The sequence below is a fragment of the Plasmodium gonderi genome (assembly GCF_002157705.1).
Source record: "Plasmodium gonderi DNA, contig: Chr07, whole genome shotgun sequence".
Taxonomy (NCBI): Eukaryota; Apicomplexa; class Aconoidasida; order Haemosporida; family Plasmodiidae; genus Plasmodium; species Plasmodium gonderi.
This window is the reverse complement of record NW_021628932.1, coordinates 1,148,692-1,160,629: the sequence shown is the minus strand read 5'-3', so window position 1 is coordinate 1,160,629 and position 11,938 is coordinate 1,148,692. Positions and strand designations below refer to the sequence as shown.

The following is an 11,938-nucleotide window of genomic DNA, read 5'->3' as shown; positions in this document are numbered from 1 at the left end:
ACTTTTCGTAGCATAAAAAGTGCCAAATCAGTTTTCAATTATATATATATATATATATATGTAACATGCTAATACATTTTAGCAAAGGCGCAACTGGCCTTGTGTGCTTGCGTAGATATATGCGCGTACATGTTCCGCTGTACATATGTGGTATATTATACATATATTATACGCTTATATATATACATTATGAATTCACATGTACAAATGTATATACCATGTGCATGTATTGAAAACACATGTTTGAGGTGTGTGTGGAGAATAATAATGAAAAAAGATTGAAAAAGAAATTTTTTATTAGTCGTCCGTAGTTTACCACTTACCAGATTTGGTAAAATATGTTATTCATGCATTTGTGCCATTATTCTTTTCCCCTCTGGCGCATACTCCCAGAGAACGTGTCACAGAAAAAGCCTAATTTTTTTTTTTTTTTTTTTGCATTCCTTTAGTGTGTCATGTACATGTGTAATATACATGTGCAGTACTTTAGAGCAAAAGGACACACACACCCTTCAGAACTTTTTGCAGTTTTTTCTTCTTATGGGCAAGGTTACAAGTTGGATTGATAAGGATAGTCATATATATATTGACACGGGGATATATGTTTAATAAAATTTTCTTAAAATTATTCCTTTTTATCCGATATATTTCTCCCTTTTTTGCATATATATACATTTTTTTTTTTTTTTTTTTCTGACCTTATTTTATGTTGGCACCGATCATCCTTCTCCTCTTCTCTTCATTCTTTTTTTATTTCATCTCTTTCTACCGCGTTTTTTTTTTTTTTTTTTTTTTTTTTTTTTTTTTTTTTTTTTAAAAATTTTTCTTTTTTTTTTTTTTTTTTTTTTTTTTTTTTTTTTTTTTTTTTTTTTTTTTTTTTTTTTTTTTTTTTTTTTTTTTTTTTTTTTTTTTTTTTTTTTTTTTTTTTTTTTTTTTTTTTTTTTTTTTTTTTTTTTTGTTAAAAAATTATCCTATTGATTATACACACGCACACCCCATGAGTATTCAATTCAAAAAATGAATGGATTAAAAAAAACAGATATATTACAAGAGAATAACAGTAAGAATACATTGTATAGGCCCCACTATGATAGAGAATTAAACTCCCTAGATGAAAATTATATAAAATCGAATCAAAGTTTTAATATAATTCCATTAACAAAATACGTGAATAGTGATTTATATATTTTACCGTTTGTTAAGGAAAATAAAAATGATTTTTCAAAAATGGACAAAACACAATCACATACATATTTAGAAACATGTTTTTTAAGAGGAGTAAAACAGAAAATGGATGAAGAAAAAAACATTAAACAACAGCACGAAGAAAATGTCATTACATGTATGAAAAATGAACCTTTTAACAGAATCCATATCACTAATCAAATTGGCACAAATATAGATTTTTATAATGGAAACCAATATGCTAGTGATAATATCACTTATAATAGTAATACAAATGAGTACATGCTAAACTATTTAAATGCATACATAAGTAAGAACCTAAAACACAACACACTTCAAAAAAATTGTGAATCCAATCTTGCAACTAGCGAAAATGCAGATAATGTGAAAATTTCTGCCCACCCAAGTGACACACTAATAAATAACAATAATAATGATAATTATAGGAACAACCAGTATTCGATGAAAAATAATTTTAAAGATAGAGATAAGGAAATGAGTATACATAATGAGCAACAATCCACAGTTAAATTGCACTATATACCAATCCAAAATGAAAAAAAAGTAAACATGAACGTGAATAATACACATACAAATAATTTTATGCAAGCCAATTTGCAAAACGGAGTTATTGATAGAGATTTTTACATGACAAACAGAAATAATATTTTAATTAATGGTTCTAATTATCAAGGCCAAAGATTGAAAAGTGTGCAATTTTGTGGCAAAGCAAGGGTGCTAGAAGCAGATTCAGTGGGAGCGCCCCAAGTTGACACAGATCCTATGGATGCCATCGGAGTTGACGAAGCCGAAGCTGATGCAGATGCAGTTGGAAGCATATTTGTTAATAAATTCCCACATGTGGGAACATTAGAAAGTGTAAGCGGTTTGAAGAACCGAAATAATGTGCAAAGTGTTAAAAAGGACCTGGTAGATGCGGACATTTTTGAAAACGGAGATATTTGTGGGGAGAAAATGAATTGCCATTTTTTGCCAATTTGGAATGACAGTAAAAATGTAAGTAAAACTGCCATTCAGAGTGGCATATATTCAAATCAGAACGCGTTATCACACCAAGTCCATTTCAGAAGAAATATACAAAAAACCGATCCATCTAATGAACCCGATTTTATTAAAGCTGGAGAAGAATGTAGTGAAACTCAGGAAGAAAGAGAAAGAAAAAATGTAAATGAAAATATATATCCAATCAAGGTGATTCATGATTGTGACAAACAAATGGATTATTCAAACAGTAGGAGTAGTAAAAACAATTCTAGAAATGATGGTACGTCTAATTTTAATGACAACACTATTCCCAACATTAGTGAAAAAACGAATTGTAGTAACAAAAATTCAAATGATATATCGTCTATAGCCCATTCAAATGAATGGACAAGAAGACAGGAAAAAGAAAACTATCGAAGTTTTCTAAATGTTATAAATAAAAGAATGGAAATTTTTTCAAGAGATAAAAGTGCTATTAATATTGAAAATTTATATATACCAAAATTCCAACGGAAAAATTCTCAACCTAGTTGTGATAATATACCCATTGATGGAAATAAAAATAGTAAGACTCTCCATTTTGATATCCCTGGGATTATTTTGAGAGACGAAAAATTGAGTTCGCATGGGTGTGAAGGAATATTTGCCAACTCGTCAGACGCATCTAATATAGATGTCAGTACTAATGTTGGCACGTCTGTTCACAACGAAGAAAGTGAAAATCACAAGAACACAAACGTGAAAAGTGAGTCCCCGGAGCTGCGCCACACGCGGGAGCAACAAAAAAACCAATCGATGCAGCAAACCCATTCGATGCAGCAAACCCATTCGATGCAGCAAAACCATTCGATGCAGCAAAACCATTCGATGCAACGTTTGAATAATAATTCGATACATGAACGTGCCCCTCAATCAAGTGATTCCAATTCGAGACGTGCTTCATTCCTCACGAAAGGAACCCTTCGAAATGGCCTAGGGAGTAACATTGGAATGAGTAACAGTACAGAAGAGAATGTCATGAGAGACATAGAAATGCTGGGAAGCCGAGGCAGCAGTTGCTCAGATTATAATATCCCATGGAACAATGACATATGCAATAATAATGTAAGTAATTATTGTGAAGATCATATTAATGAAGTGAAAAAATTAAACAATATGAATTATACAAATAATGTGGATATATTAAATTATGATCTTGATTTTGTAGAAGAGGGACGACAAGTTGAGCACAGAATAAAAAAAAATCTCAATGACTTTGATTTTATACATAAAAAGAAGAACACAATGGATAATGGTGATGTAGATTCTGTTGATGATACCATAGCCAATGCTACCGAAGTGCAATGTGCTAGTTATGCATACAAAAAAGGGACCCATACTTGTGCTGGTGAAGAACAGGAGGAAAATGGTACCCATCGAAATAGTCCACTTGTGAATGATAATAATTGTGATGTTAGAAGGAGTAACCATCACAATGATAGTTATAATCCAGATATCATTAGTGACGATCATCCATTTCTTGGAGATTCAATTTATAAGGGATCACACCAGAATGAACCCTTGTACAATGTTAAATGTAGTAAAGATGATGTATTGAATTTAAATCATATAAAAACATACATTGAACATAGCGATTCCTGTGGTAATGAGGATTTGAATAATAATGCAACATTGAATGGTAACTATATCTTCGCGTCAAATGTAAAAGAACATGTTGATTTATTAGTTGATGAAAATGATGGTGTTCAAGAAAATCACTCTATCCATTTAGATCACGTGGATTGTGAATTTTCAAAAAGTAACAACAGTTGTGTTTTAAGAAATGATATGTGTAAAAATGAAAAGATTTTCTTCTCCACCGTAGATGCAAATGAAATTAATGATTGGGTCAATTCTACTGAAAATGGAGCGAATCATGATAATAACGTGATATGCACAGATGTAAATTACTACCATGATGTTACCCCTGCGAACGCGAGTGACAATACATGCAGGATTCGACATGGAAGTGTTAGTAGTAGTAGAAGTGTTAGAAGTGCTGGAAGTGATAGAAGTGATAGAAGTGATAGAAGTGCTATAAATGTTAGAAGTGCTAGAAGTGATAGAAGTGATAGAAGTGCTATAAATGTTAGAAGTGCTAGAAGTGTTAGAAGTGCTAGAAGTAGCAGCGACAGAAGCTGCACGGAAGGTGGTGCAGAGAAGAAGAGAATATTTAACAACAACTGTCACCCATGGGGGTTGAAAAATGGAGGTTTAAAAGAAAATATGAATAATGAAAATGACACGGACGATAAGGATGAGGATGGTGATAGGTCGACCTGCACAGCAGTAAGAAGTAACAGTAACCACGAGAGTTATAACAATTGTGTTATAAATTTGAAGAGTGAAAAGAATAAAAGTGAGTCACACACAAAAAGGAATCGTTTCTCAAATGAAGATGGAAGAACAGGATCGGTAACACGACGAGCATCAGGCGGATGGACATTTGTGTCCCCAAAGGAAGAAAAAACACTTTTTGCAAAACACAAAATTGAAAAGATTTCATCTTTTGATGGTGATCATGATGTAATTAGATTTAGTGACGATTCTGTCGAATCTAATTCGAAAGAGCGTGAATTGAGTCGCATGAACCAGATGGGTAACATGAGTATGTTAGACGCAGCGGCAGACAAAAAAACAGCTGGCCTCGATTCGGATCTTCAAATTGAGGATGAGAAAACGTATCCAGACCATTTTAATGTAAAGAACGAAATGAAAAGAAAAGACAAGAGCTCGTTTGATAGCGATTCTAGCTATATACTAAAGCAGAACCAGATGCAGTACCAGGAGAACGATGAAGGTGTAAAGCTAGGCCAGATGGGAATGGGATATAACTGTGTCGATAGAAATTTATATAAAAGTGGAATTGTAGTAAACACAAACAATGTTGTTAGCCATGGAAGTAGTATGGTAAGCAATGAAGAACTTGTTCATATGGAAGGGAAATATTCGCAAGGGAACTACTTTAACGGTTGTACGAACATTTCCATTTCATCGAATCATAATATTGCCAATTCGAAAAAAATGTTCAACTATTTTAATCCAAGCAATGGAAACTTAAGAAGTGTTCATAATCATGTCACCAAAAGCAATCACATTATTGAGAATATGAATAACATAAACCACGTAAATCGGGTAAACCACCTAAGTCATGCAAACCATGTAAATCATATGAATGATGAACAAAAGAAGAAGGAAAGCCTCGGAAATGTTAACCAATTGAATAGTTGTATAAGTGGCAGGAATGGTGTTGTTACGGATGATGATGGGAATAGTTGCAAAATTTTGCACGACAATCAGAGTTACACTCTTATGAACCAGATGCATACAAACAATGACATCTTGCATGATAAAGATTCAGGAAAGGAACAAATCGAACCATTCCATAATCATCATATTAATGAAGGAAATGAAAATTACGACTCGATCGTCCCGTTTAGTAGAAGCTCATTATATAACAAAAACATAAATGGAAGAAAAAATATGCTTTCAGATTTTTTTGAAATGTCCAATAATGATAATGAAATGAACCAAAGCAAAAGAAGAGAAGGAGGAGGAATTATAATAAATTCGAGCAGCGAACAGGAAAAGGAAAAGGACAATTTTGATTTTTCCATAAACTCAAATTATAAACAGAGTGAAATGGTGAATTATAGAGAGATCAACAAAACAAATGAACGCTGTATCAAAATTAACAGTAATTCTAGCTGTTTGGAAAATGTAAATACTATAGACATATTTGGTAATATGAACCAATCAAAAGAATTGAAGATCTTTGGTACTATAGATATTCTAAGCCGTTCCAACATGAACTCCACCCTCAGTGAAGATTCCACAAATATTGGTCTGGGAAGTGGTGACAATCGTCTTTGTAATGATACACGTCTGAATATGAAACATTTGAATAACAAAGAAGACAATAAGAATGTTCCAAGTATTAGTAATCACATGAATGAAAACAATCAAGATAAGGCACAACAAAAAATTAGCTCCATTATTACACAAAATGCATCCAAGAATTTAAGCACCATGGAAAATCATGTTACCCCAAAAAATTTCATACCTTTGCAGAGCGGCATAAATAGCAATATGATACATTCGGTTGTTTATAACCCGAGTAAGTTGCTCATTAGCAAGAACATATATGGTAATAAGTGTATGAACAGTCAGATGAAAAATATGAACAATATGAACAATATGAACAATGCGAACAATGCGAACAATACGAACAATACGAACAATACGAACAATATGAACAATATGAACAGTCAGATGAAAAATATGAACAATGTGAACAATATTACAGTGAATAACAGTATCACCATGACTAACGCTGATGCTGTCACGACACCCACTACAACAACAACTACTAGAATAACTGCTAATATGAATAATAATAACAGTGGCAGAGGTAGCAGTAGCGGTAGTGGTGCAGGTAGCGGTGCAGGTAGTGGTGGCGGTAGCATGAATAACCAGATGGGAGGTTTTGGACCCAGTGCTCACGTACCGAATGCAAGCAACACCAATTTCTTGCAAGTCAACTGCGAGAACAGGAATTACTTAACTTGTGCAAGTAACAATGGCATTTTTATACCCTATAGAAAGTTGAATAGTGATAATAATGATCGTATAGAAAGTAACACCAATCTGAAAATGGAATCATCTGTTGTGACAGCTTGTCGTGATATGAAGAACCCATCGAATATTGCATATGAGGAATGCTCCACAATTACAACTACTATTGATAGAAGAGCATCTATAAACACAATTTCTCTGAGTGAAAACAATTCAAATGCTCTTTCTAACAAAAAAGATTTCCTGCACAAATTGGACAACAAAAATGTGAAGCTTAATAAATTTGTAAACATCTCGCACGCTGATAAAACTGAAAGGAAAAGTTCACATTCTGGTGGTGCAGAGGCGGGTAGAAGCTTCAAAATGAGGGGTGACATCTGCCATGTGAGCGGCCTTGCCAATGTTAGCAGTGTTGACAATGTTGGAAATGTTAGCAGTGTTGACAATGTTGGAAATGTTAGCAATGTTGGAAATGTTAGCAATGTTGGAAATGTTAGCAATGTTGGAAATGTTAGCAGTGTTGGCAATGATGGTGGTGTTGACAATGTTGGCAATGATGTCGGTGTTAGCGGTGCTAGCTGTGGTATTAGCAAGGCGATTATGGATTCAAGGCAGAAGAACCCATTTTTTACAGATGTACAAGTCGGTAATTGGAAAAAGAGACTAATGAACCCCAGTTTGACAACAATTGGCGACGAGGGATCATTGGCCATGTCGATGACATCAATTCCATCAGCCTCGTCCATTGTATCAGCCTCGTCCATTGTATCAGCTCCGTCCATTGTATCAGCTCCGTCCATTGTATCAATTCCGCAGATTGCATCCATTGCATCTGTCGGAGAGGAAAATTCATGTGGAGAGGCAGTACACGTCGCGAGCACGAATGGAAGAATAAGAACACCTCAGAATATGAAAAATTATAAAATTAACAATTTTATGATTAACGACAACTTGAGCAATATTCTCTTCAGCAAGAATTTTAACAACTTTTTCAATAACGCCAAAGCGAACATGCATGCAAATGATTCAAGTGGAAGCGGAAGTACATCGAATGTGAACAACCACCTCTCCAGCGTTAGCTCCTTGTACTTGAAGAAAAACGAGTTGGTGTATAAGAATATGATTAAGGGAGACATTTTGGAAGAAAAAAAAAATATTATGTACAAAGAGGTTAACACGTGCAGTAAGGAAAATTTAAATGGTGTTCCAGATGGTGTGCCAGATGGTATGTCAAATGGTGTGTCAAAAATTGGATTCATCGGGATGCAGAGTAAGAGTGTGAAAAATTTCGAAGATGAAGCATCGTGTCACATTTTCCACTCGAAAATGCGAGACACAAGAGAAAATAAACCAATAAAATGGCATATAAATCGTGCAGTTATAAGAGATAAAAACAGAAATATAAATAATAACAACTTTAACTATAAAGAATTTTATGGAAATCATGTGACAGTAGGAGATGATAATTTTGAAAAAGGGGTAAATCAGAACTGCAGTTATAACCAGCATGATCGAAGAGTACATAATGAATTGAGAATGTGTAATGAAAAAAACAAGTTTGTTTCATTCCATCAGAAAATAAATAACAGTAATAACATGAGTAAGAAGAACGACATAAATGACAATGGTAGTAGGAGTACGAGCACTGGTAACATTGCAAAGGATGCATTATTTTACAACAGTTTTAGCAATCAAGTCGATAATCAAAAAATTTCTGATTTTTCACAGTTCGGACAGAATTGTACGGTTCAAAATGTAAACACGACAGTTAATAACAGTATATTAAATACAAATGTTGCAACAAGGGATAATAACAATATGTTTCAAAGCGGTTTTGATGGTAGAACAGGAGAAGAAGCCGCAGGAGAAGCAGAAGCAGAAACAGAAACCGAAACAGCAGAAGGAGCAGGTCACGGTGGAAGGTCCTTAATAACTCCAGGTTCTCGCATACTCAGGAACAGCCACCTCATACAGAATCACAAAAGAGATAGGAATAGTGCAGATCAGAGGGATGAAGACCTAGATTATCACTACCAGCAGAGGAATCAGATCCCATTGTCCGCTTCACCAGCTGTAGGAATTGTGCAAAGTGTAGATGCAGAAAAATTGCCCATACAAGAGGACAACAGTAGGTTTCAGGAGCGGAAGTATCACATTCAGAGTGGGGTATTAGAAAAGAGAATCAGTGGCCGGGGACAGGAAAATATGGTTAGCACCACCACCAATAGTGGCAGCAGCAGCAGCAGCAACTACAATGGCTGTGAAATAAATTATAACGGAAGTATTAACTGTTACAAGAACTCTAGAAATATTAAGACGAGTCAGAAAATACCATATCAATTGCACACGCAAACGAATCTAAACAATGCATATATTAACAACATGATTATGTCCATGATACAGAACCCGATGAATTGCCTCAATCCAGACACTGCTGCATCTAGTAATGTCAGAAAGGGAGTTGCAACACAATTGTCCACAGGAAATATGATCCCACGTGCTAGGAGCAATCATAAGGACAGCAATACCCCAAAGGACTTACTGCAGAGAGGGAAGAATTTCGAAGAGTTGATATGCAGTAAGAGGAATTTCGCAGGTAATCACTATGACAACTGTGTCATTAACAGGGAGGTTGCGAATGTGAATGCATTGGCAAGTGCCAATGCCAATGCTGTGGCAAGTGCAAGCGTTAAAATGGCGAATCCTGTTGGGGGAGCGGGAAATGCCGTGCATTATGGCATACATAAGAGCACATATGAGGGTTTGCAAACCCCCATCCTTACAGGTGATCATTCCCTATGTAACATGACACTATGCAATGCATTGCATACAAATAGAGACACTAAATTAAATGAGGATTTGCAAAGAGGTGGAGAAAGAAATAGCTCAAAAGTGGTAGAAAATGATATGAACATGAGTAATATTTTAAATCGAAAAATTGCAACATATAATTCATTTGAAAATAATTCCTATAACAATAGCATGATTTTTCAGACAAGAAATGGTTTCACAGAGAATACAAACAACTCACAATTGCGAAATATGCAAAATTTGAATCACAGAATGGTGATGATGACGAATAAAAACGATCTTCCATGTAACAACAACATTATAAATAATCATGTGGTGGAGAAGAAATCCACTCCAAATAAGGCCATGCTGAACAATAATTTTAAAATGGAAACGAACAAAAACTGCACAAAATTTAGAACTTTGCATCAGGAAAATGGTTATTATGTGAACAACTCCGGGATACACAATGGTGGCATGGGCAGCATTGGCAGTATTGGTTGCATTGGGGGAGGGCAAAAGGGAGGACCCACAACAGGAGCAGTTGTTATTCATAATTTGAGCAACATGAACAGCTTGAACAGCATGAACAGCAGTTTGAGAGAGCACCCACATCACTACTATGACCAGAACCAACATCACCAACAAATGCAACCACGTCGACCACAGCAACTGCAGCAGCCGCAACACTTACTGCAACCACAACAATTACTGCAACCACAACAATTACTGCAACCACAACAATTACTACAACCACAACAATTACTACAACCAGTGCAACAACTTGACCGGGAATGTATCAAATACCTGTCGAGTAGCTACAATTTGGCGATAAAAAAGAAGGAATATGAAAACATTTTCAGATTGTCAAAAAATCAACTCGTGAGTCTAGAGAATGACATAAAGTATCTGAAGTCATTGTCATCGCACACTATAAAACTGAAGGATTTATATTTCGAGACGTATGAAGAAAGAGATGTTTTTATTCATGATATTGGAAGAATTAGAAATGGTAACCCAGCTAATAGAGAAGAACCATACTATTCTATGGAAGAAAGTGTTGTATCTACAGACCTGTATCCTATAAACGGTGGTACTGTTGTGGCTCATGGTGGGGATCACGTGAATGGCATTATGAGTCATGCAGAGAAGAAGAAGATGGGGGCCAGAGTGATATGCAATGACAATGGAAGAGGAGAAGACGAGGTTGTGTTGTGTGGTAGTGCTGCTACTGTTGCTACTGCTGCTGCTGCTGCTGCTGCTTCTGGTTCTGCTTCTTCTGCTGCTGCTTCTACTGCGGGGACTAAATTAAAGCTAGAAAGGAAGCGAACGAAATTGTATATAAACAAATTCAGCAACAAGTTAAAATACACAGTGATAGAGGAAGGGTCATTTGGTGTTGTATACAAAGGATGGTACAAAGGAATGTATGTGGCTGTAAAAGTACCAGTTGATAAAATGTCAAGACAGGATCCATATGGTTTAACGAAAAGATCTATAAATGAATGGAAAATTTTGTCGAAATGTGATCATCCAAATATAATAAAATTATGTGGTGGTATTGTACATAGCTATTTTGATATATGGCTAGTTACGAAATTAGTTAATGGATTGGATTTACATACGATAAAGAATAATATGAAAAAGGATGAAAAAGTTATGAGTATAGACATTTCTTTAAAAATGTGCAGACAGTTAGCGAATGTTATAAACTTCTTACATACACCAATAAAAAATAAAAAAAATGTAATCATCCATAGAGATATAAAACCTGAAAATTTAATAATTGATAATGATTGGAATATACATCTATGTGATTTTGGAGATTCAGAAGAATGTGAAGATGGTATTGTAACAAATGTCTCAGGTGCTACATGGATATATGCACCACCCGAGTTGTTAACTTGTCATCCCTTAAAACAAAGTAGTGATTATAATTTCTTGGATCATACAAAATTATCATACAAGTGGGATATTTGGTCTATGGGTTGTGTCTTTCAAGAAATGATGAATTTGCCATCCCCCTTTCAACATTATATTATCACATTTGATGAATCAGATCAAATTTATGAAAAGCTAGTTGATGTTTTTACCAAAAAGTTACCTCCATGTATTCATTCCAAAATTGAAAATTCTCCTTTCGCTGATATTATACGACTCTGTCTGAATTATGATCCTAATTTGCGTCCCACGGCATCTGAGATTGTGCAGCTCCTGAACCAACCGGATGAGTACCTTCTGCTGAAAAGGACCCACTGATGCAGAGAAATGCAGATGGATATATATATATATAAGTGAAAGAGGAAGGTAGGGTAGAACCAAGTATCGTCAGATGAAATGCTGG

At 34.9% G+C, this 11,938-nt stretch overlaps 1 protein-coding gene across 1 annotated transcript; it reads left to right on the top strand.

The window, feature by feature from the left end:
- Positions 1–1,017: 1,017 nt before the first annotated feature.
- PGO_072390 (protein kinase) lies at positions 1,018–11,853 on the top strand (the record flags this gene model as incomplete). The annotated part of the gene is made up of 1 exon (XM_028687112.1): positions 1,018–11,853. The coding sequence occupies one exon, from the start codon at positions 1,018–1,020 to the stop codon at positions 11,851–11,853; it is 10,836 nt and encodes a 3,611-aa protein (XP_028542913.1).
- Positions 11,854–11,938: the final 85 nt, after the last annotated feature.